The sequence below is a fragment of the Falco punctatus genome, assembly GCF_963210335.1.
Source record: "Falco punctatus genome assembly, chromosome: 13".
In the NCBI taxonomy this organism is placed as follows: domain Eukaryota; kingdom Metazoa; phylum Chordata; class Aves; order Falconiformes; family Falconidae; genus Falco; species Falco punctatus.
In genome coordinates this window covers 25,898,011-25,922,989 of record NC_137593.1, presented here as the reverse complement: position 1 = coordinate 25,922,989, position 24,979 = coordinate 25,898,011, and the positions used below count along the sequence as shown (strand labels likewise).

Genomic DNA, 24,979 nt, shown 5'->3' with positions numbered 1-24,979 from the left:
AGGGGAAGTGACACCAAAAGGTTAAAATAAAATTTAAAAAATTGTAAAAGGATGTTTGCTCCAGCATGTGAAAACCAGAGTTAATGCATGGAGGGTGTGTACAACATTTGTACCCCCTTCCTGACACCGTGATGGCACAGTTCCTACCTCTGGTAAAGACTGCTGTAGCAAGCAAAAGAAACAGCAAATACTTTTGACTCAAGAATGTGTCAGAGATGTTCACTAACCTTCCCCTCTACAGGCAACCAGCTGTAGCACTATAGTTCCTCTCAATCCAAACACAGAACGTTTTACATTGTAATATTTGAAGGTATTTTATCATCTAAATGTATAGCATGCCACTTACGCCATGAAACCTGTGGGCATGTTTCTGTTGCACAGCAGGCATGAAGCAGCTTACTTGTTTCCGCTGACGCTGAAAAACTGCGCCTTACCATGGGAGGAGAGCAAGCACCCGGCAGGCTGAGCAGAACAATGACCTGCCAGCAATCCATGCCCTCACCTTGCACCGACTTGTTAGCAGAGTCATACCCCTGACAGCCTGTACGTCAGACACCTCCCTTCTCCCAGACAAGGAGAACTCTAGATACAAACAGGAACCAAAACTACATGAACGTTGAGAAAGCTGAACTCAATATTTAAAGCCGAGAACCATGTTTATTTCTGGTGTTAATGCAGTGTCTCTTTCTGTCTCCCTGCAAACTGGTATCAGAAATCTGCTCCTGTCTCCTGGGCTAGCTTACAATTCACTACATTTATTAAAACTTCTTCAGATCAATATGATGCTGTTCCATAGGAAAGGAAAAATAAGAGCATCTTATTTTTATTTATTTTATTTACCTGCCCAAGCTACTGAATTGACTCTTTCTGTGACTATATCCAAATGTCTCATTTCAAAGGCTGGGTTTCTCTTACTCCACATTTTGTTTGCCTCTGAGGCAACTTTTCTAACCTAAGTTGAAGTTAAACATTTTTGGTCCTGGCATCCAGTTCGATACAAGTTTGGATACTCCTTGTATTACAGAACTAAAGAGAGACGATTCATGGAGGTCAGGTTTGCAGTTCTGATGCTACTCTAGATGTGCTCCAACAGCACTGACATACTCTGTACCTGTGTCCCATTCTACCAACACTTTTATTTACAAAGAGCAAAAGAGCACTCTGGCATGAAAGGCTAGCTGATGAAATCAGAAGTCATCAGAGGAAGCCTTAGACATCATGAATGACTTGGCCATTCAACGAAATAAGGGTCTATTTAGTGCCATATAGATAGTAGCATTTGTAGAGAGGACATCTGTCACCTAAGAGCATTGAAAGTACCCACCAGATGGATATGAGCTTTTAGCACATTAAGCATGCTCTTCATTGATCTAGTGACCTGGGGCAAAAAACTCCAGATATCTCCTTACATGACATCAAGGCACTGGTCCCGCCTCCATCTTAACCAAGTAGAGCACTTACAAGCACCATTCTCATGCTTACGCTCCTTGTTCTTCTGTGACACCATCAGCTGTGTGCTGAGAGAATAAAGAATGAATTTCTCAAAACCTGCCTGTAGGTTTTGCATAGAGGCTCGGAAGCATGATTTAAAAACATGGCTTAGAAGCATGTAAACTTTTATAGAGTTTAAAGGGAGCTTAAACAACTAGGCTTTTGTTTCAACTTGCATCATCAAACAGGGTGGGGGAAAAAAAAGATTATGTGACATGTAGTGTAGTTCTAGCTTTAGCTATTCGTCACGTTTAAATTAGTTATAAATAGGAAGGGGGAAGAAAGGCCAATAACCTGAATAAATTGGTATAACCAGCTCCTACTCCAAATTCCCTTGCCAATATTAAACACTTGCTTAATTATTTTCTGGAACATAAGACCCGTATTCTTAATTGCAGAAATCCACTAAGATTCAGAGTTCCTGCTTCGTATCATGCTCTGTACAAACCCAGTAACTGGATTTGTTTGGAGGGAGGACTGTTTCTATTTTATCCTGTGGGAAGTTGCTAACGCCCAGTCATTTCCCCCCTGTATTCTCTCCTCACTGACCCCAGACACCAATTCACATAAAACAGTTTTTCTTTTTGAGACGGGGATATTATAGCAGTATGCACTATACAGTAAATCCTGAAGTATCCAAGAACTTAATAGCTGACACCTTTGGAATTCACTAGCTCTGGTTCTCATCTATACTAGGGGGTTTTATTGCACTGATTCCAAAATTATTTTCAGAATAATTCAAGATGTCATGGTTCAGACAGATATAGCATCCTGCTTGAGTTTAATGCATCTATTTTAACTTGGTTTAAACTTTCACAAACATCTCAACACAAATGTACATTCCCATGAAAAGAAGGGGTAAAGAGCCATATGAATTCCTCTGTATGTAATTAATTCTACTGATTTCCTTAAGAGAAATAAGATCCTTTCCGCATCAGGCAAGCGTCTCTAAATCTCACTTACCCACAATACTATAGTTGACAAATATAATATATAGTTCTTTTTGTTCTCATGAGCAGTTATTTCCAGATTTAGGATTGGTCAGGCTTCAATCCAGAAAACAGACTTTTCATGACGGCCCCCAAATAACTTCAGAAGTCAGGAAATACAGCAGTTAGGAAAGGGGTGGACTCATCCTGCCTGAAGTATCTGGCAGACCAAGCAGCCCACATCTCCCAAATGTTCAAAGAATCCATCCTTCAATTTCTGCAAGATTTCCAGCTGGGTGTTACACATATAACCAGTGCTTTATCATAGCTAACCACTATCTATGTAGTATGTAAGAGAAACTATTTTTCATCCAGCAAGTTTCAGAAATTGCAGTTGCACCCTTCCTATTGTAATTTATACTGTCATTACAGTCCAACTACACCTCAAGCATCAAGTCCTCCCCCTCCAACATTAGTTAGAGTACAAGGAAGAAAATGCTTTCATCAAGGCCTTTCAAGAGAAAGCCTCAGGGGAAAGCTCTTTCCAAATGGAAGCAGTCATGCTATGGACAGCCTGCAAGAAGATTCATTTCTTCATTTGTTTCAGGATATTTAGAAAAACGATTTAGAAGATCTTTACTTATAACATCTGATTGTGTGACAAAATCTCTCACAGCTACCTTGCTACGCAGTCCAGTCCAAGCTCACTCCTTCCACAGATCCTGAGACAGGGAAGACCATACAACCCTCCTCATGGTGAGGCATAACCTACTAGAGTAAGCACATGGATGAGCCCTCAACATGCACATACTGTAATTCTAGATCTGGTGCCTTGCTGTATCCCATGGCGAGTGGTTTAACCTTCACCTCTCTCTGCATTCATAAAAAGAACACATAATATCCCAGCCTAGCATGGCACAGGAATTAACAGTTATACTGCAGAGGAATTTGAAGAGATATATGCACACATGCACATCCCATGTATATGCTCTTCAAGAACAGCCCTTTATACCTTTGATAGGTAACAGCTTCATCATCGGTGGTTTCAAGACTGGGAAACTAATGAGATACATTTTTTCATTTTTGTGCAGGTAACCTATTTCAAAAGAGCTCCATGGTACAACATACAACAGATAATACAATACAAGATAACTACTGTTAAAATACTTCAGGTCAGGTAGCAAGCAGTATTTGCCCTGGATATGAAAAGTAGGCAAAGTTCTCTGCTGCCTTTTACAGATGATGCCTGGGCTAGTCAAAAATACAAACTGACATCCCAGTATTAGCCAGAATCTTCCCTTTTTGTGCACCAAGAGAGTTTGCTGTTGGTGCTGCTTCCTTCACATGCTGCTGTGCTGGGCCAGTCACAAAGCAAAAGCTCTCTTAACAACTTTGGTGACGTGGTGGGGAATAATGTCTGGTTCCCCCAGACATCATGAGAGAAGAGAGCTTGAGAGCTCAACTGTCTGGGAGGAATATAAAACCTGTGTGGAACAGTTGCAAAATCCAGTACACACACACACACGCGCATGCACGTATCACCTTACAGTTTAGCAACATGAAAGCTGGCTGTGCAAATAGTGTGCATAACCCAGCCTTAGCATTGTCAAACAAACATGAAAACTTGCCTGAGCAAGCTGGGACAGGCAGCCAGGATAAGAACAATTTCTACTAGCTTCCCTGAAGTACCTAATAATATGGGCGACAATCCAGCTTTTGTAATACACAACTTCCACAGCCCTGGCTGGGCCTTTTGCTGGGATGGAAATGGGATGGACAGTTTCCTACTGCTTTCCAGTTGGTGAAATCCTATTAGGGTAAACAAAACTGTTTTCATCGACCAATTTCAAAGGTTTAGACAAAACAAGTGTATTTCTCCTGCTGACAGCTATGGTTACAAGCACAGTGGAAACATTTCAGCTAACTACAGGAATGTTTCTTCCCAGGAACTGCTGTCAGAAGCAGGTTAACACCTAGGTGAGAACTGCTGGCATGAGCAGAATCCAGAGAAATCTTCAGTAATGTTTCTGACAAGAGAAAGTTCGAGGAAGACCTGACAGATACAACTGACTAGCAGGCCCTGAAAGCGATACTGCTTCACCCCTGCTTGAGCAAGCAGGATACTCCAGGACACGCAATGTCAGCCACCTCCAGGCAGCACGGACACATGATACCTTTCCCTCCTGCAACACCCTGTTCGGCCACACCAAACCACTCATTTACCACACCACTACCTTATTCCACAGGAACCTGTACCCCAAACTGAGAAAACTGAAAGGACAGTGTAAAACCTCTGTATCACAGCCACCACAAGTTAATCCATTTCAAAGCACTAATACTGATTTTTGAGACCTCCCTTGAGCTTTGATTAGGGTTTCAGGGAGAGACACCTTCTTCACTGCATCACCACATCACAGAAGCTGCTATAAGCAGCATGTTACAGCATGGAAAACCTTCAAACTAGCTGAAGGCAAATCCACGACCTTCTCAGTTGTCTCAAGGCAGCTAACAACTGAGAAAAAAGTTAAAAAGTTACACAGAACTTGCCAATTTATTTTTCCAAGGAGTTACCCAAATTATAAAAATATATTCTCAGAAGTTGCCAGTTAAACATCTAAATATGTTTTAGAAGTCAGGGACAAATGCCTTTAAAATTTACTAAGCTAGTTGTCTTACACACTGATTTTATTCAGACAAGACTTTTCAAGTATTTTTCTTGCACGTCATAGTCCAGTATTATTCCTTTAAAGAATTACACACAGTTTCAGCATCAAATCCTACCGAACTCCCAAGGTAAAGCAATTTGGTGGGAAGAAAGGCAAGAAATTCAAACTACATCTTCACTAAGATAAAAGAATATATGGTTATTTAACAAAAACCCTTATTGTAACTAACAAGCCATCTAATATCTGAAAATCCTAGTCAACACAAGGTGCCTAGGGCTTCTTCTTTCTTCCTCACCCCCAGTTATGGACCGGTTATTTCATTTTAATTCCGTCCCAAACCTCAGATGCTCCTTTTACAACCAGAAGTTAAGTAAACTCTTCCCACCATCAAACTTCCTGATATTCCGTTTTTGGCAGGGGGCGCATCAGTCCTCATGACATTTTACCAAATCCAAGTTCATACTACTAGAGTTGTGGCAGCTGGTTTTCAGTCTGTTATTAGCACCCCCGTGTCACAAGTAAGAGATGAACTACAGCTAGCCCTCTCTTACTAGAAACAGTCAACGACAGGGTTGTTTTTAAAAAAGTTTTTTTCAAAACTTGCGTATCATTTAGTGAATTTTGTTTTATCATTTCAATGTTTGGAGCTGGCATTTTCTTAAAAAAAAAAAAAAAAAGATGCTCTGATATCAACTGCTAGTGCACTTGTCTGCTTGGAGCCTCACTGACTTCTGAACACTTGGGTTGAAAATTGGTAACTGGCTATTAAAGTGTAACTGCTGAAAATAGTAATTGGCTATTTTTGAGCTTCTGTACTACATGTGTTTGCTATGTATGACTGGCTGCACAAACAGATGTCAGCTTCATCCAATTTAGTAGATGTCATGAAAACAACCCTTTCTGAGTAGTGTTAAGAAGCTCATCCTAAGATGGTAATACCTCACTCAAAAGATTTAAGTTTATTGACTGTATTAAATTTGACTGTTGAGATTACCAGTTGTTTCTGATGTTGGCATAGTTATGTTTTGTAAACCTAAAACTTTCTGACCTATTACAAAAGGGGCTATTCAAGAACTCCAAGCAAAAAAACTCAGGACACAACCAGCATTTGAAAACAGATGCATGGATTTTCTTTTCATATTCTGGAACGTGCAGGGTTCACAGTGCTGGAGTACGACCATCTTCTCTGTCAGAAGTCTGCAAATTAAGTATAGAAAAAAAAACACAGGACATTTTTGTAGCTACTTCCTGCCATGTTAGGCCTCAAGCTGCTAGTCTACTCAGTGTCAGAAACTCTTAAATGCATGCAAACGGTAAACGGACAACATTCACATCATGACTAAGAAAGGTGGATGAAGGTGATCACACACAGTTATGAGATGAAATTTTGGTTAAAAAAAAAAGCACGCTAAAAAACAAGCACGAGGTTTAAGTAAATTATTTCACCCTCTTCTGACTGACCCTAATTCAACAAAGCACCTGATGTCTTGCAAGAGTATAAAGCATTCAGAGAGTAATACATCCTATTAAACACATTTTCCCTATGAAAATATAGCGGATTTAGCTTCTTTATTAAGTGATTAGTTTAGAAGCACCCAAAAAGCAACCAGAGGGTTTGCAGCACATTGAAGGACTTTCTAGGCATAGAGGACTACTTTGACCATGGCTGGTACACCACAGAATGAAGAGTCAAGTCATGGGCATCTAAGCAAAGATGACACAGCCTTCAGGTAAACTAAGCATACGACAGAAAACCACCCTAGCATTTCAGCTCCTGCTTCAGCACCAAACATTTCTGAGGCTGTCTAATCAAAATACCAATGCTAACCTTTTTAATTGGTAATAGCATTCATCGTGTGTAGAATAGCACAGGTTCATGAGCTCTTAGTCATGAACAACCACCAAGGAACTGCATTTCAAGATAGGAGACCTCTCCCTTGATAAACACATTGGGCATATTCAAAAGTGTGACTACCTGCCTGAAAATTCAAGATGTGATGGAAGAGGGGACTAATGGCTGATTCAGAGTTCAAGTCCTACTTCTAGTAAATTGTGAGAGTGAAAAGGGTTAGGCAGCAAAAAAATCTCTAAAGTGAAAGAGCAAGATTTCAGTTATCAGGTTCAGGAAGGTAGTATTGAAGTCATCAAGGCGCCAGAAGATGCCAGCCTGGAGGGAAGTGTCAGTTCACAGAACAGAAAATAAAGGCTGTTCAGATATTATGAAGAAATAACACACTGCTCAGACAAAGCCTGTTTGCAAAGTACAGGAGAAAGAGCAGGATTAAATGCTGCCTGAATAATGGTTTGAATTAAAAAGGGCAATACTGAGTCATTAGTCTTCAGCAAAATAATACATTTCAAAATCAAAGCTACCAGTAGCAACAGTAGGAATTCTGATACACATAACACAATATGTCTGTTAAAAATACATGCCCTTACCACAATAACGGTGAAAATAGTGGTGAAGTCTTTGCCCAAGTCTAAGGCTCTACTGGAGTCAGGCTATGTATACACTTGAAAGATGCTATTTTAAACATATATGAAAATCTGGTCAAATTAATCAAAGGAAAACTTCAGATCAAAAAAAGGCTCAAGGTTATTTATATTGGATGTGTTGCAAATAACGACAGCAACCACAACACTATAGTCAGTGATGGAAACTCCACTCAGATACTTGGGACAAGAAGTTCCAGTTTTGTTCTCTAGAAAAGATGCTAAGGCATTTCCTTATCTTAAAGAGTTCCCATGCATATGTACCAGCTGTCATGTACAGTACACAATGGATGAAGTATTTCCCTTAATGGGGGTTTTAATCTAAATGACCCCTACTGTACTTGCGTCAACAGCCAGGATAAAACCGTTCAGACTTCCTCCTTGCAAAACTACCCAAGTCACATATGTATTTTCTCTTTCAAAGACCTAAAAAAAGGTACAGGTGGCAAGAAAAAGAAGAGAAGGAGGCAAAGAACAGAAGGTAATCCTGTCTTTTATGATTTAAGGCACGTTAACAGAAGGGATGGTTGGCTGATTATGATTATACTCTGCAATTCTTGTGCTCCTTGTTCTTTTCCATCTCCACTAGGAAAGCAAAACCTGTCAGGAAACTGGTGAGTCAGCATGCTGCTGCTGTTTGTCTTAGCTATGAGACATTGATTTTTTCCCCAACGCTTTGATACAGGGTCACAGGTATCCTAACTAAAATCTTTACTGAGAGCAAGGGGGTCACGGCAGCAAGAGCTGTTAGTTGAAACAAAAAAGTCAATTCTATTTTTACAGTATTTATTTGGACATTTAAACTTTCTGAGAGACCTGAGAGGAAAAAAAACAAAAAAGACTTTTTTCTTTTAGCTGTTTAAAATAAAAAGGAAAGAACAATGCATGCACTTCACAAATTCTTCCTTCAAAAGTCACTATTTCTCTGTAATCAGGTATCTTATACATGTGTACAACTAATTAACTCAAGAACTAAAGCTAAAATAGGGTAACTCCAATACATGGAAGGAGTTTTCAAAAGGCAGCACTTCTACTTCTCTAGCACTTGTCCAGAAATCAGGCCCCTTTCAAGGTATCTGAAATCAGACAATGAAAAGTCACCAGGCATTTTGAAACTCTAAGCAGTGCTATTTGGCCAGAAAATCTTAAATCATCTTGTTAGTACTTCAAGAGTAATGTTATCCAAAAAGGAAATTTGGTATAATTTAAAAACAAAAATGCAAAGGCAGCTCAGGAAGCTCAGAGGTCTCCCCACTCGCATAGAAGAGCTCCATAAAAGAAATGATAATATTTCAGTCTACAGTGAGGTGTAATCAAAGAATCTCTGCTTAATAGGCTGGAGATTAGTTATGAAGCAAAACACAGAGTCAGGCCATAAAAAGTTAATTGCAAATCACTGTTTTCTTGTTTAAATTGGCAGGAAATTGTGAAATATTTCCTCTATAAAAACATAGGTGAGCTATTATGTAGAATTTACCATTAATAAGGTGGAAGGAAGTACAGAGCAAAGTAGTAATAACATGCTAAGAAACCAGTTGCTTCTGAAAGAGACAAAGTCACTGGACAGGAAAAGTCTGTAAATTAATATAAAAATTCTGAGATTTACGGTCAAAGCCAGCTCTAAGACTGATCAGTAAGAGTTGTTTTAGGTTGTGCATGTATGGAACATCGGGTGCTATTTACCGTATACTTTGTAAGAAGCTTTGAATTATACAGGGGAAAGAGCTACAGAATTAGTACTGCTAAGAAGTTCCGGTTACAGTTAGAGGTGGACAACAGGAGATTCTTAATCCTCTCTGGATGCCTCATCAGAACAGAGATGCCCAAGAATATTTCATATCCTTAGGTCTACTGAGCAGTTTGTGGATGAGGCAGCATTCAGTATAGTACATCATACTTCTGAGGCTAAACACAGAAATGAATGGATGTGTGCTATTTAATACAACTAGAAACAACTAAATCCCATTAAGCATATTATTTGCTTTTCATCTGACGTCTCTCTGCATGCACCTTTCCTGAAAACACTTTTTCCAGTCACGAGACATCTCAGGCTCCAATAGCCTTGCATTGGTAAATAGCTCCTCCTTTGGCAGTAACATACAAGACTGACTGAAGCATCCTCTTCAGATCTGAAGCTTGACATGCTACAGTACAAAGGTGTTTAACACACTTTGTGTCTTTGTGGCAATAATCTCCAAAGGACTCTTCAGAGAGATTCTAAAGATTGGATTCTTAGCAGAGTGCTCTGTTACGGAAATAGAAGGGTGAACAAAAATACACCAAATAGTGATTACAGAAACTGTGTCGCCTTGAATCTACGCTAGTGGTTTTTTCCTCATCAATTCTATTTTAATTACTTTTTCTAAAGTAGAAATTGTTTTTTTTATTTTTAAGGTAAACCACTATTTCAGAAACGAGAGAATTTGTAATGGCCTTCAGCTCTGTGTTCCTCCTGTACTTCATATACTCTTTAAACACACTAACATCTTTGTTTAGGATGACATTTGCTTCCGATATTTAAGCATCCTTCCCTTCCATTCACATCAAGCACGACTCCATCAAAAAATCTTGACTTGGCAGCTATCACATTTGTGATTATTAGGAATTAAAGACCATGCTTCAGCTTTGCTTGACAAAGCACAGTTTCAGCCAATAATGGAAAACTTCTCCCTGCTTTAATACTTTCTGGAAATACAGACAAAGATAAGCTTTGTGGAGTTAAGACTATGTCACTTTGCCTTTCTAAAGCATGCACGAGCCCAAGTATTCACTGACAAAATGTTACCTATTTAAAGCATTACTACCACAATTTGGTAAAGCTGCTGCCAAATAACTGGAAGTTTAAAATAAAGAGACATGAATCAGTGACCTTGGTTCCATGAATGACTGAAGGCAACTGCCCATGCTGCTTTCCCACTTTTTGAGATGTACAAAAGACATAAACTGTAAAAGACAGCACGGTGTACAGTAGGGAGACTCAGAATGCGTGTGATAAATTCAATAAGCCAGATATGCCTAAATGAATTTTAAATCAGCGTGTTCTCTCCGTACAGTTACTCTTTGCTTCCAGGTCACAGTAACAAGAATACCACAGCCACAACCAAAACCCCTTTGACTAATGTCTGTCATGATGCTTCTGTGGCTTTGCTTGTCACTGTTGTGACTAACATTTGGGTCAGGAACATGTTGGCAAGGAGTCATGCAGGACTCTGACGAGCATTGCATCCAAATATGACTCAGGTAAGGCACATCAATTTAACCTATGAAATAACTCTGGGCTCGCATATCCTGAATTACTTTCTAGAAAACGGGTTCCAGGTTACGCTCCTCCAATTTCTACAACAGGCTGCCAAAAGCTTCTGCTGACTGCTGAAAACACCCATTAAATCTAACCCTGCAAATCAATGAAGGAAGAGGCCACAAGAGGAGGCTAATCTCTTCCTCCTTCCTAGAAGGAACAGATGGCCCAGAGGGAAGGCAGTATTGTAATAAGCTCCAAGTTATAACATAATCTCCTCTAGCAATGCTTTCTTAAGAGGCAATATGACCTCTTCGAGTTCACATCCTAATATCCAACTACAGATCTTCAGTTTTCTGCAGGGAAGAGGCCTCAGCACACACACTCAGGCATGCCCTACTCAGTCACACCAGGTAAATCTGCAGCTATTCTATCAGACAACACCAAATTCACACACTTGCACATCACAGGTTATTTTTCACCTAAAGCCCCTACAGTACTAATAAACTCAAATTTTCTTAAATCACATCAATTTTCTTAAATCACAGATTTCTTTCAAGATGCAACACAAAGTTCACAAGGTGAAATTGCTCAGGGTCACATTAGTTTGGAAGAGATGCACACATACACACAAAAATTATTCAGTGAGTGATACAGGCCCTCTATTTGCCATTTCAAACTGACAAAATAGGACCATTCAGCAGAGCCCTGAAAACAGAGCATGGCATTGCTTTGGCCAAGACGTTTCACATAAAATATTACAAACTGTAATCTCCAAGTAATTAACCCCCAAAAATTTGCATGCACTAGTGTGGTGGAATACTTCAGCTGTGCATCTGCAGAGGACTGTTTCTTAAAAACTGTCATTATACTGGGAGTATATATGAAAGCACCCAGTTCAGCTATTAATAAAATTCAAAACATCTCTTCTAAAATAGTTATTTCTGAATTGTTGTTTGTTTTTTTTTTTAAAAGTGATAGCACAGGTTTTACTCAGAATAGCATACATTTTTGTTTGTAGAGTGGGATATGATAAGGGCAAAAAGGCAAAATCTGAGGTCTATCTAAAGAGCGTTTGCAAACTTCTAAGCAGAAAAACCAAAATTACTATGTTATGATGCAACTTTTGTTTAAAGATTAATGAAAAACAGCCAAATGCATCGTTTTGCAAAGCCAGGTTAGTGTAAGTATACACTCAAGCAGGAACATATCTAAGGACACATCCTTTTGCTTTTCCTATTTTTTACTTTTGTTGGCAGAGTAATTAAACCTAGTATACTAGCCAAAACTCTTAAGCTCAGAGACATACAGTACCTTAAACTTAAAGCAGCTACTTGAAGAGTTCCAACTTTCAGTGACTTTCAGTCACTTATGTCACATTTGAAGATTGTCACTACAAAACTATCTGGCCCTTCAGAATTGTTTGGCTCTGAAAGACCAACCTGGCTTTATGGGTGAGCACAACCAGATGCAAAAGGTCTCATGTCAGAGAGTAGGCTTTAAAATACTCCACATGCTAAGGATTTGAGAGAAGACTCAGGCTACCGAAAATAGCCTTATATTGATGTTTCTCTTAAAGATTAGTGGGGAAATAAGTCTGAGTCGAACTAGTGAGTGGATAAAATGCCCCTTGCTCTCTGCAGACAGGTATTTCACAACCCCCAGCATACACACAGATCCACAAAGAATGATAAGCCTAAGCTTTTAAAAAGTGCTAATATTATAAAAATGATTTGGTAAAGCCTTTCATTCTCAAACAGTTGGTCTCTTGACAATGTGTCTCTGCAGCTCCTAAGCACACATATAATAAAATCCTCATCAAGAACAGATCCCTGCAAAGGGACAGATATGTGGTTGGAAGCTGTGAAAGTTCACACTTCAAAAAAATCAAACTAACAAACTGCTGAGCCCTGTTAATGGTTTCTTAAAAAAAAAAACCAAAACCAAAAAACAAACCTAACCCAAAACATAAGCTTTAAATAGCTTACCAGAAAGATGCTAAACCTTGGGCTGATCTGTTTAATGGCAGGTTTTACTAACCTGCCATAGATTTCTTACATAAAAGTATCGATTTTTTTATTTCTAAAGCATATGAAATCTTGAGAGGGAAAAAAGAAAAAAAAAAAAAGAACAAAAAAAAAAGTATTGAAATTGGAAGCATACACATACTTTCACAATCACCAAGAAATACTACTGTCACTTTTTTGTCCATAGATGAACTCAGAAACCAAACTTCTATGACAGACTAGCATCGAAACACATACACAAAGCCAAGACTAAGCTAGTGTCTTGAGGTGCTGCATTAAAAAAAAATTAAAAAAAATAAAAATCTACCCAGTGCTTGAAACAGCATAACAGAATGCAGAGCACGCATGTGAGCGGCGGGAGCACAGAGCCAGCAATGCCCTTCCAGCACTCCACCAAGTACATGGGTTCTCCACAGCAACAGGGAGCTTGCACAAAATGTAGTTTTAAAGGAGCCTTAAAATCCTTTGCACATGAATTATGTATCTTCAGGAAAATGCCTTCTTAAATGCTCTTGTTTTCATGAGGCAGAAGAAACCAGTAGGATAACAACAAAGCCTGGGTTGTTTGGGTTTGAGTTGTTGGTTTTGTTGGTGGGTTGGTTGTTTTTTTTTGAGAAGTAGGAGAGGAAACACGTCTGATTCCTTCAGTGTGATTTATTTGTTTTATTGTTTCTGCAGCACATTACATCAGAGTTAAGCTCACGCATGAAGTGTCCTACAAGGACAACCTCAGAACATCTAGCTCTGCTCTTGTGTTAGGAGCATGGAAGAAGGATGCAGCCAGAAGGGCACTGAATCACATTTCCTCCAGAGGCTAACAAGGGAACCTTTCCAACACTTCCAAGGGCTCTCATTCAATCCTTTAACAGAGGTGACAGACAAGTTACTAGTGGAGCACTGCACAGATTTTTCTAATTCTGGAAGTCAAATTAAAGAATTGAGTTTGGCTTTTTTTCAGAATCAACTTAAGAGATTAGTTCTCCTGCAGTTTTAGGTGAGACAAATTTAAGGGAGCAGTTCACAGAAACTGCTTTCTGAAATACCATCATGATGACTCAAAGCACGCATCCTAGTATTACTGCTTTTAAAGTATTTTGTAGTGGTTATTTATGCCTAACAGTACAAGGAATAAATAGGCCTCCAATCCCAAAATCTCGGAATCTGCCCTCTACTACAGCCATGAAGAGAACTGCAGCTAAGCACTTTAACTGATAAACATAGCCAGCTTCAGAGTTCCTTGGAGTCCCAAGTTTTACAGCCCCCAAACAAATCAATCTCTTTCTTTTACTGGCTGTGTATAAAACATAACATTTGCTTCAAGAAGTGCCTGTCCAGAAGTCTTCTGAATACAAAACAGAGAAAGTCACTAGTTGGGGGGGGCAGGAGGGGGATGAGAAACAGTAATTTGATTTTTTTTTTTTTTTTGTAGAGTGCTGACCCATTACAGCTAAAACACCCGTCTCTAACTGCTTACTACAACAATGCAAAAGAAAGACAGAAAGAAAAAAAAAATTGCAGTCTTGGGCAATGTAGGGCTCCTAATCATTAAGTCTAACACAGAACAGCAGAACAATAAAAAGAGCAATCGCATTGTAAATTTATGTACCATGCACAGGTTATGGAATGTAGTGCAATAGGGCACTGTGCAGTGACAAAACTGCATTCCTTACAAAGTTAACAGCTTTAAGCTCATGATTTGTACTTGTGGGCAATACCGAATGCCCTTCATGCTTTCCAACATTCACTAGAAGGCAGATTTATCTGTAATCACTAGATAGCTGTTTTGTTTTGGAGGATAAACATATAGTTGGAAGCACAACGATTTAAACTTCGCATTAAGTGGCAAATGCAGAGGCCAGTATATTAGGTTTAAAAGCTGAATTTGAAGATCACACTCCAAAACCCTGAGTAGATACTACTAGACTCTGAGTTAACCCTGTTGCAATAGTTGTTTGCCACTCCTTTTTCTTATTTTTTTTTCTTTTCCAAAAGGAGGTAAGTTTTCATAGTTCAGTTGCATTATAAAACAGTAGCCTCTCTAGCATATGCCTTATGTAAAACCATGTTCTGTTTCAACATAAGAAATCCAACATTCACAATGGAGAAATAAAGTTATATTGCTCTTATTGTAATGGACATAACAAGACTATCCTTTTTCTAACAAAGAAAATACATCATATTTTTATTTTAAACAAGCATGGCTTGTCTCTTATTCCCAATTTTCTTAGCCATGAAATAACAGTTTGGCGACGGTGCGTACTAAACTGGACTGCAGTACAACAGAGCAGGATCCTAGGACAGTATTACTAAAATAACCAGCAGATCTTCATTGCACCAAAACCATCCCCACGATACAATCAACAGTAAATTCTGGTTTTTGTTAAACAGACCAAGATGGTAAACCTTGTATTATCTAAAATTACACATCATTTCTCTTACACTGCTGAACACAAAGTTCTGATTTAGATTTAATGGAAAGTACTGAGACCACATTAAGCTGAACTATCTCTGGATATGCGCAGACATGAGGGAGTGGGACAGGATTAATTATTTTTCCTACATATCCAAAATTCAAGATAGTGAAGTAGCATATAGAAGCATATAGTTCCTGATGTCCCAAAACAAATGGCAAAGAAATTCTCATTTACAAGCACCTGAGATGAGGCAATAGGCTTCTGGTTCTCAACTTCCTATGAGTTGCAGTAAGGAATTTCACTGCTACTTCTCAGCTGAAGTGCCCTGCTCTCAGGTACCTATACAAAAAAACAACTGCTAAACAGGATGAGATAGATAAATACTGAACACATAGCAGATTTTAATGCAAAATTACCAACAGAAGCTCACAAGGCTCTGAGACAATTCATAAAACCACACAAGTCTTTATATAAGGTTAATGGTTTGCTAGCCAAGTGCCAAGGTTCACAAAACGGGTATTTTTTTTTTAATCAAATTTGAACTTTATGCATTTTTCTTTAACAACACTTCACTAAAATCTCAACAACCGGAAGCTGAGGATGTTTTACTTTTAGGTGTTTCAAGCACCTTATTAATAAAATAAGAGACCACAGGAAAGCCTTAATACTCAGCCCTTTAGATACGTACTTGAGGTTGCTGCTCCTGGGTCAGGCAGCATGACAGCAATCTGAGCATAGTACTTGGATGACTAACACTGAAACAGGCTGAAAACAGCAGCAATCATGACAGAGACAATAAAGAACCCTGGCAATTGCACACAGCTCTAGTGAAAGAAAAATTATTAAAAATCGCTTTTAAAAAACACAGAGAAAAAAAAAGAACTATGATGCTAAAATATACTTTCTTAAAAGGCCACTTTCACAAACGGGATTTATGTATAGTATTAACAGTACGCATATAAATAAAGCATATGGCATAAGCAGAAGTTACCATAAGGTCTTGAACACCTTTAAGAATGAAACTTTTAAGGCAAACAGATTACAAAGTTCATAATAATAACACTGGTATGTCAAGGAAGGTGTGCACGATGTTTAAAAAAATAGCAACTAACCAAAAAAAAACCCTGTGCTGAGCTAGAAGAACATGATCTGTGAGATCTTAATACAAGCCTTTACCAGAGTACGTCAAACAGAAAATTGCTCTGAAGCTTATAATTTATAAAGAGACCAAGGCAGAGAAATCATGGCATAAGAGGGCAGAAATACACAGGGTGTTCAACCGGGATGCACCAAGAGGTGCTTTAGGATGGCTCTCCCTCTCCTGGTGCACAGGCAAGGGAGATGCATGGAACAAGGCACAGGATAGCTCCTTTCCCAAAAGATTTCACCTCAGGTCTCCCATCAAGGTAAACCGCAAGGAACATATGAAAGGGTGTTTAAGGAATGTTTTCTGCAACGTGCAAAAGAACTATCAGGCAGACTAGGGGAGTAAAACAAGGAGGTGAGCATGAAGCCTGGCAGGCTGCTGTGCCTCTCCTCAGTTGCGCTGGAGAACAATTTGAGCTGGAGCAAAAGGGGTGCACAGGTTAGGGCAAAGCCGATTTACAAAGGGATGCTTGAGGCTAAAGTATGGTGTAATGGATACTAAAAGCTGGCAAGCGAGGTCCAAGATAAAAGACCAAACGTTTCCAGAAGAGAGCAAGTGGCACAAATACATAGGCTTGCTAGAGGATCCACAGAGGCTGCCGGAGCAGGAGAGCAGGGGCTGAGGGTGCAGTACGCTGGGTACGTGGGAGGGACAGGGCGGTGTATTTGCCTGGGAATGCAGAGGGACGGTGCAGGGCACAGCCTGGAGAACGGGAGGGGAGAACAGGTGAAGCGGCGGAGGAAGGGCTCAGGGCAGGCTGGGGCACAGCGCGTTAGTAGCACGCTGCGCCGCACGGGGCGGGGGGCTCCGCCGGGGTGGCAGGCGGGGGGCGGGCGGCCCGGGGGGCAGCGGGGAAGGGGCAGCCGGCGGCGGGCCGGTACCTGGGCGTCTTGGCGGCGGCGCTCTCCCGGCGGTCCAGCACTCCGGGCACGCAGTTGGTGAGCTCGGTCCAGTCGGCGTGCAGCCCGCAGCTCCAGCCCGTGGAGAAGCGGGAGAAGAGCCAGGTCTCCCGGCGGTTGGGGCGGTAGCAGGTGCACTTCTTCTGCCCGGGCCGGCAGTCGCAGGGCACCTCCAGCCGCACGTTCTGCACCAGGTGGCGGCCGAAGGTGGTGCCGCCGGTCTTCTGGATGTGCAGGAAGACGATCACGTCCTCGCCCTTCATGTCGAAGGCGAGCTCCCGCTCCAGCTCCCGCACGGGGAAGTAGTACTTCTTCACGTAGTGCGGGTCCGGTGTGGGAAAGAGGTCCAGCTCCTCCGAGTAGGAGCGGCCGCTGGGGGAACCTAGGCTGAGCCCCGGCCCCACGTACTGGTACAGGATAAGCATGAAGCACACCGAGACGGCCACGATCAGCAAGAACTTGCTGGTCCTCTCAACCATGGTCCTTCCCGCACGCTTCATGTGTCACCATCTCCCGGGGCTGCCAGCGCTGGGCAGACGGCGGCGGTGTCGGGGGGCGGGCGGCAGAGCCCGGCGCCTGTGCCAGCTGCCTCCCCCCGCTGCTCCCCGGAGCAGAGCCTTCCCCGGGGGCGGCGGGCCGCTCCCCGGCTCGTCTCGGCTCCCCGCTGTCCCCGCCCGCCCCGCCGCGGGCAGCGCCGGGAGCGGGGCAGGGGCAGCCCGCAGCCAGCCGCTCCGGAGGGGCCGCGGCAGCGCGGCGAACTTGGAAGAGCGGAGCAGGAGGGGGGCGGAGAGGGACCGAAATGCAACACCAGCCCCCTCCCGCCCTCCCCCCGCTTCAGGAAGCCAACCCCATCCCGCCGCTGCCTCCGCCGCGGCGCTCCGCCGTGCCCCAGCCCCAGCGGCACCGGCGCGGCAGCGCCCGCCCCCGCCGCCGGCTGCACACGGACTCGGCTCGGCCGGGAGCTAACGCTTCCTGCCCGCGCCGCCCCGCGCCCGGCATGCACAGCGCCGCCGCGCCGCCCCGGCCCGCCCGGCTGCGGGCACGCACCGCGCCCCGGCTCGGGCTGGCGGCTCTGCCCGCTCCCGGCCTGCCCGGCTGGGGGCACACACCGGGCCCCGGCTGGGGCTGCGGTTCCGCCTGCAGCCGCCCCGGCCCGCCTAGCTGCGGGTACACACCGAGCCCCCAGATCGGGCTGCGGCACCGGCTGCGGGCACGCACCGGGCCCCGGCTCGGGCTGCGGCTCCGGCTGCAGCCGCCCCGGCCCGCCCGGCTGCGGGCACACAGCGGGCCCGCGCTGCGCCCGGCTCGGGCTGGCGGCGCCGCCCGCAGCCGACTGGGGCCTCGGACCCCGGCGCCCCGGCCACCCGCTGGGATCACTCGCGCCGCGGAGCCGGGTGGGCTGCGAGGTGGCTGCGGCGCCCCGAGGCTGCCCCCGCTTTTGGGGGCAGGCGTTCTCTGCCACCGTAAAATTCGTGCCGTAAGGCGAGCCCCGGTGCTCCTCGAGGGCTAGGTTTCTACTCCCTGTTTGAAACGACAATTATTAGGAATGAGAAAATTTGCATGGAAATAGCAGTAGGTCTTCTCACATGTCTGCTCCCGCCGCGGCCGCCACATGGGACACCACAAGCCTGTAGTTGCAGTGTCGCAACTGGATGCAACAGGAGAATGCTCTGGTCACGCAGAGGAGGAGGATGGCTGCGAGCAGGATGGATGGCCTGTGCCCACCAGCAGCCATGTAATTTGAGAATAATAATAGGTGAAGTTGAGGCAAAGATCAACAGAGGTGTTATTTACAGAAAACTTTGCCAGCGAAAAGCGCTCTGCTGGTGTGCCGGGCAGCCTTCCACGCGGCAGCGGTGCTGCTGCAGAATTCATTTGCTATACAGTGGTCTGGCAAGTAAAGCAAAACATTGGAAGACCCAGGAGCTGCCGGGTCCATCGCTGGCTTACACCGATGTCCTCTGTAGGGCAGTAGTTAGCAGGTCGAGATCCAGGAACAGTACAGTAAGGACCTACAGAGGCCGGCCGCTGAGCTTAAGGCTGGGCTTCATCACCTTCCCGGAGCAGAGGCCTCTCCGGCAGGTGCAGGAAGGGTCCTGGCGCGGGTCCTTCGCCGGTGCCGGGAGGCCGGTGGGGTTCACTGCCACAGGGCGGCCCGGCAACCCCAGAACATCACCGTCTGGTGCATGTAAATGGGCAATGAAACATTGCCCCGTGTCAGAAAGCACAGCAAGGCGCAGGGTAACGGCAGTCATGCTGGCGCTTCCAATAGACATGAATTACCGTCTATGCAGAATTAATAATATGAACAATTGTTAATTTCTAGTCAAAAATCTCTAACTGAAATACCATGTCTCCTGCAAGTATTGCTATGGGTGACAGTTTTCTTCAGTTTCTGGTGCTCTTTCAAATAGAAGTTATGACTAGATTTCAGTGATCCAGCACTAAAATATTCCCCTCAGATTACACTTTTTAATCCAAGTTGTGTTTTATGCAAGTATAAGGGAATGCATGCAGTTGTTAAACACTGGGTCAAATTTATAAGGGCTTAGGAGGAAATGAGATCCCAGATTTTCATTCAAACACCGTGACTGATAAATCTGCTAGATTTTGAGATGGCTGCATTATTCACAAGTTGTGGAGCCCCAGTGAGTTATGCAGTTCTTCCCAAACAAGTAACAATAAAATGTTTATAGCACCCAAAAGCATCATATGTTGTGTTCAAACCATTTATTTTGTTTGAAATTTTTCTTTTAAAAGTCTGCTTCTGATTTTCCTCTTTTCATGTAGGCTGGTTACTCCAGAAACAATGATGTCATTCTTATACACAAAGTTCAGCTACATCCAGAAGCATAGCATAAACCCAATTTGAAGTTTTGAAATCGGTATTACGGTCTGTAAAATACAGGCATATATGTGAGGTTTACATATGTGGTTGGACTATACACCGCAGCATAAAAAACACAGGGCAGATTTTAGGATTGCAGTGTGTGTGCCTGCAGTTATAAAAGTATAAATATTTAGAAATGACAGACCTATGAAGAAATCAACCATTAAGTTAATTCTAGTTACATGAGCTATTTATAGTTAATTAATTGTTTTAACTGTAAGATATATTTTGGCCTTTTTCTTTAGTTACATGGAGATACTCCAGTGAATTTCATTACTGATTTATATTTGTGGTAAGTATAGAGCCTGTTAGTTTGTGAAAGAACATAGTAAAATATGATCCATGAAAGGTAAACAGACCACAAAGGAAAATACAGAGTTATAGCTAAAAATGTGCTGTTTTCGTTAGCGCAGCACCCTCCGTCTAGAAGTGGGGGTCAGCAAACATGCTGGAAGTAGGGAAGGTGTGTGCCCTTCCGACCTGCACCCACCCACACAAGTACACAACATCCTGCCTTGGAGACACTGCAAAACCAAAGCTCTGGGATCAACGCTTTTATTTTTACTGAAACTGTGGAATCCTTCCCTGGAAATTCTATATGCTGCTCTGAAATGCTTGTATTTCAAAGGTGCTTACAGGTATGACTCACCTGAGATGATCACTTAAGCAAATACTTAAATCAATCCGTATTTATACTCAGCATAAAATTCCACTGAAGACAATGGTAGAGTATTTCTTTGCTGCATGGGGAGTTAAACATCAAGTGCTGCATCAGTGCTAGTTTAGATCAGCATGTTTCTTGCATCAGAGAAGAGTGAGTGGAGTTAAAATAGCAAGATCTACACTTTCCCTGGCTCTTGCATTGAAAATAACAGTAGAAAGAGGTGACAAATCCAAAAAATGCAAGTTGTTACTGCTACCTCCTGTTACCTCCTGTTACTGCCTGTTTATTCTCTGACCTCATCTGGACCGTGCATTTAGCCATTAACCATCCTTGCAAGCTGAATCTTCAACTCTTAAGCCAGCCTCTCCCTAGGCTTTCCTACACCTTGTCTGGGGTTCCTCACAGGAGGACTAACACTAGGAGCAGAACTCTTCTCTTTCCTGTGAGGCAGTGACGAACTGCTGTCACTGGGATGCCTAAAAACTAAATGTTTGTGTAGAATGAAAGCATCTTAGAGAGAGAAAAAAAATTGTATTTTTATCTCTAACCTGTGGACTAGGGGAGATAGGTTTCAGATTTCCTCTCTGCATTCTTCTGGGCAAATGCAAAGAAAAGATCCCCCTTAGCCCACTGAAAAAGTTTGTTGACACTTTGGTGTCTGTGCTTTGCATCCTAGTTTGGAAAAATGAAATTTGCAGTCCCTTCCTGGCATAAAGCCTGCCCTCAGTTGCCTAATGGCTTAACTTGCAGTCATTCAAGTGTGTGCTGGGATCCGCCATCTCTGCCCTGTTTGTACAATCACATGGAAACTCTCATACTGCAGCCTGCCAGGCCTCCCCTGTTCCACAACCAAGCCTCAGATAGCGATACTCAACCTCCGAATTCATAGCACCTTCATGTCCAGCACAAAGGAGGTTACCTCAACGACATAGTTACTCATCACAAGCAGTTTGGGTATCCATTTTAAAATCATACCAAAAGCTGCAGGAACTCTGTGTTCACCTGGGACTTCTGAGGGCCTCACTTTGCTTCCCAGAAGGGCAGCCTGTCCCTTCCAGACTCCAAGTAATTAATTTCCAATTAATTTCCAAGTAATTGCAGAATGCAGGCACTAGGACTAAGCCTTCAGATAGTTTAGCTTGCATCCACACAGTTACCAACAGTGAGAGCAAGCAGCACTTGGGCTTAGCTCTTAGACCTACGTGATGGGATGGGTCCCAAACAGGACTTGCATGTAAATTACTAACACACACATGAGCTCAAGGTTTATGTATTTGCAGTTAGAAATCAGATGAACAGCAACATCTGAGTTAATACTGAAGTGAGAACAAACTCAGATATAGTGAGAGTACAGCTTATTATAGAAAGCCTCTTGTGCGAAAACAGCAGTAGGAAACATGTAAACCACATACTACCTCTGCCACCAAAACCTCAATGAAATACTTATCTCAAAACCTAATAAATAAATAGTAGCTTTATTAGGCAAGGGGAGCCTAAAGGCTTCTCAGCACAGAAGTTAAACTAGTTTGCTGTGAACTAGTATAACTTAGGTAAGCAAAGCAGTAAAAAAATCCTCTTTAAACACTTTCAACCCCCAAAAAATATCTCAATAAAGGCACCTTAAAAAAAGTTCTACCACTCACCAGAAAGAAAAAAGAGTGTATATACTGTGTTTCCCAAGGATAAGCCCCCTGTTACCCCAAATAGGTCGAAACAAACCACTTACCTTGTTCATTCCAATCTAGGTTGTTGGTTTTTTTTCCTGCTCCCTTAGGAAGAGTGGGGATGTAATACTCTCATTTGCTTTGGTGACGTGTGTGTGTACCACATACCAAGTGAATGGTGAGGGGTCACAAATCATAGTGTTTAGCCATTGGCCTGTAATATCAATGCTCAGACCTACAGCAAAGCTTAGAACAGGGGTTTCTAAACTTATTTTGCTTATCCACTGCTGTTGCAGCATCAGTAGCAGCTCTCAGCCATACACATTTGCACAGAGTGGCAGCACTCACACACTGTTTTCCTACAGTAACTGTACTTCTAGTTGGAGACCCATAGCAATTTGGAAGCACTGGTGTAAAGACGCTATGGCTTCAGTACTAATGCTGTAGGATAGCCACACCAGCAGAGAGCTCTTACAGCCAGCAATGTGATCACTGTTCCTAAAGTACAGCACAGTTCCCTTTCAGATAGGGAAGAAGGTGCTGAATGCTGATAAAATCTATCAAACCCATCAGTCCAGTTCTGATTTCAGGCTCTTGCACTACTTTTTTAGGGCCACGAGAAAGGTCTGCTGTTGGAAAGGTACCAAAGTCAGTCTTAAAATCCTTGGCAGGAATCAAAACAGTGAAGCCACTAACAGCAGTCCTAAACAAAGTAAAGCCTAACTTCAGCAGCTACAGAGACCAAATCTGAGTTTTGAAACTACCTTCACAGACCACGTGGTTGTGATATTATCCATTCCCTCTTCTCATGTGGATGCTGTGGATCTGAACAGCTGTATCATGGCAGGAGATCAGCATATGACTGGTAAGACAGAGCTAGTTACCTAATGATAATCTTTTCTCTTCTGCAAAGGGAAGATTGTTGAAGTAGATCCACCCCTCGAGCCTCCATTGGCAGCTCACTGCTTTGAGACCTCCCGTGGCCAGACAGAAGCAAAAGTTGAACTTACCAAAGCCACGTGTACATGCTGCTGTATAATAACGGCAGACGGCAGGCCCGAATGTCTGTCAGGATCTTGAAACATTGGAAAGACCTTAGCTGATCTCTCAAAATATATAAATGCTTAAAAGTTTAAGCAGGGAGTTGGGACTGCAGCTGAAGCAGATATAGTCTCCAAGGTATTAATCCATGTAAGGCAGGAGTCTGTACATCCACAAGAGAAGGCACAAGGTGCCAGCTGCTCCTTATTCAAGTTCTTTTTTTCCTACTTGCACTGCAGCAGCTGCAAGATGATGCTGTCCGGGCTTGATGGAAAGGACAGGCCTATTTGTTGGTGGCATATTATTAGCATTATTACCCATTCGTTCATGGGGATTAAATAAACGTAAGGGGAGCTTGGGTTCTACAAGATTTTACTTCTCCCTGACTCTCTTATGCAGCAGCTGTCCACTGTGACATGCCTGTTAGCAGGGAACAAGTGTAACCCTTTCAGCCTTGCTCTGTAAAACTCCTCAGAACACAAACGGGACACAAACACAGGGCTGTTGGTAGGGTGGTCTCATTGTGGAAGGAAGTCAGTGCAACCCCCAGAGTTTCTGCATGTTGACTATTGACACCCATAGCAGATATCTAGACAGTCAGAAAATGGTGCTGGAATAATTTCTGGATGAACAGCATAGTAACTTTCTGCAGTGACCTGAAGCTTAAGATTGGCTTATGGCCAGGTGTGCTGGCATGGATTTTTTGTATCATACATATTAATCTAAATATTATTGGAAATATGATTTTGTTTTATTTTTATGCTTTTCAGGAAATGCTACAATGCATGAAGAAGATCCTTGTCTCTTTGCCATTGGGACTTACATAAACATATAAACGTCCTGTTAATGCATTCACTGTTTCTTAATGTTTTCTTGATGTTGATCAAAAAACTGACAACTCAGTTTAGAAATTACATTTTAAAGCAAATGTGCTTATGGGATTTTGACTTGAGATCTCTGGGTCATCCTCCAGGAAAAGAACTAATTAGAACAGGCATTCATCCTTCCTTGCTGATGTTGTAACAAATGGTGAACAGACAACACACAAATGCTAAAGTTTGTGTGAACCGAGATAAGCACACAAAAGTAACTAATCAATTTCCCCTTTAGGCCCGAAATTAAGAAGTTATGTAATGAAGTGAATAAACTGAAAGCTATAAACTGGCTATATAGCAATCATATGCTTAGAGATGTGCAGTTAAACTGGAAATGTGCACAATTCAGTTGTTTGAAGGCTTTTAGACAGAAGCCAACCACCTGAAAAGTGTGAGGAATTTGAAGTGTACTGCTTAATGGATTAAAAAAAAAAAAAAAGAAATTGACTGGCAAAGCCAAGCTGTGGATAATCACAGCCTCTGTCTTGCATTCACAGGATCAGCTCTTTCAATTATGCTGCTTCTACAAGCAATGTAGCAT

General features: G+C 42.5%; 1 protein-coding gene across 1 annotated transcript in view; it reads right to left on the bottom strand.

Annotated features, from left to right (window-relative positions):
- HS6ST1 (heparan sulfate 6-O-sulfotransferase 1) overlaps positions 1 to 18,128 on the bottom strand; it is a 201,737-nt gene extending 183,609 nt beyond the window's left edge. The window contains exon 1 of the mRNA XM_080409844.1: positions 17,287 to 18,128. Coding sequence (XP_080265970.1) covers positions 17,287 to 17,804 — 518 coding nt within the window. The 5' untranslated portion in view covers positions 17,805 to 18,128. The remainder of the gene's footprint in view (positions 1 to 17,286) is intronic.
- Between the last annotated feature and the right edge of the window lie 6,851 nt (positions 18,129 to 24,979).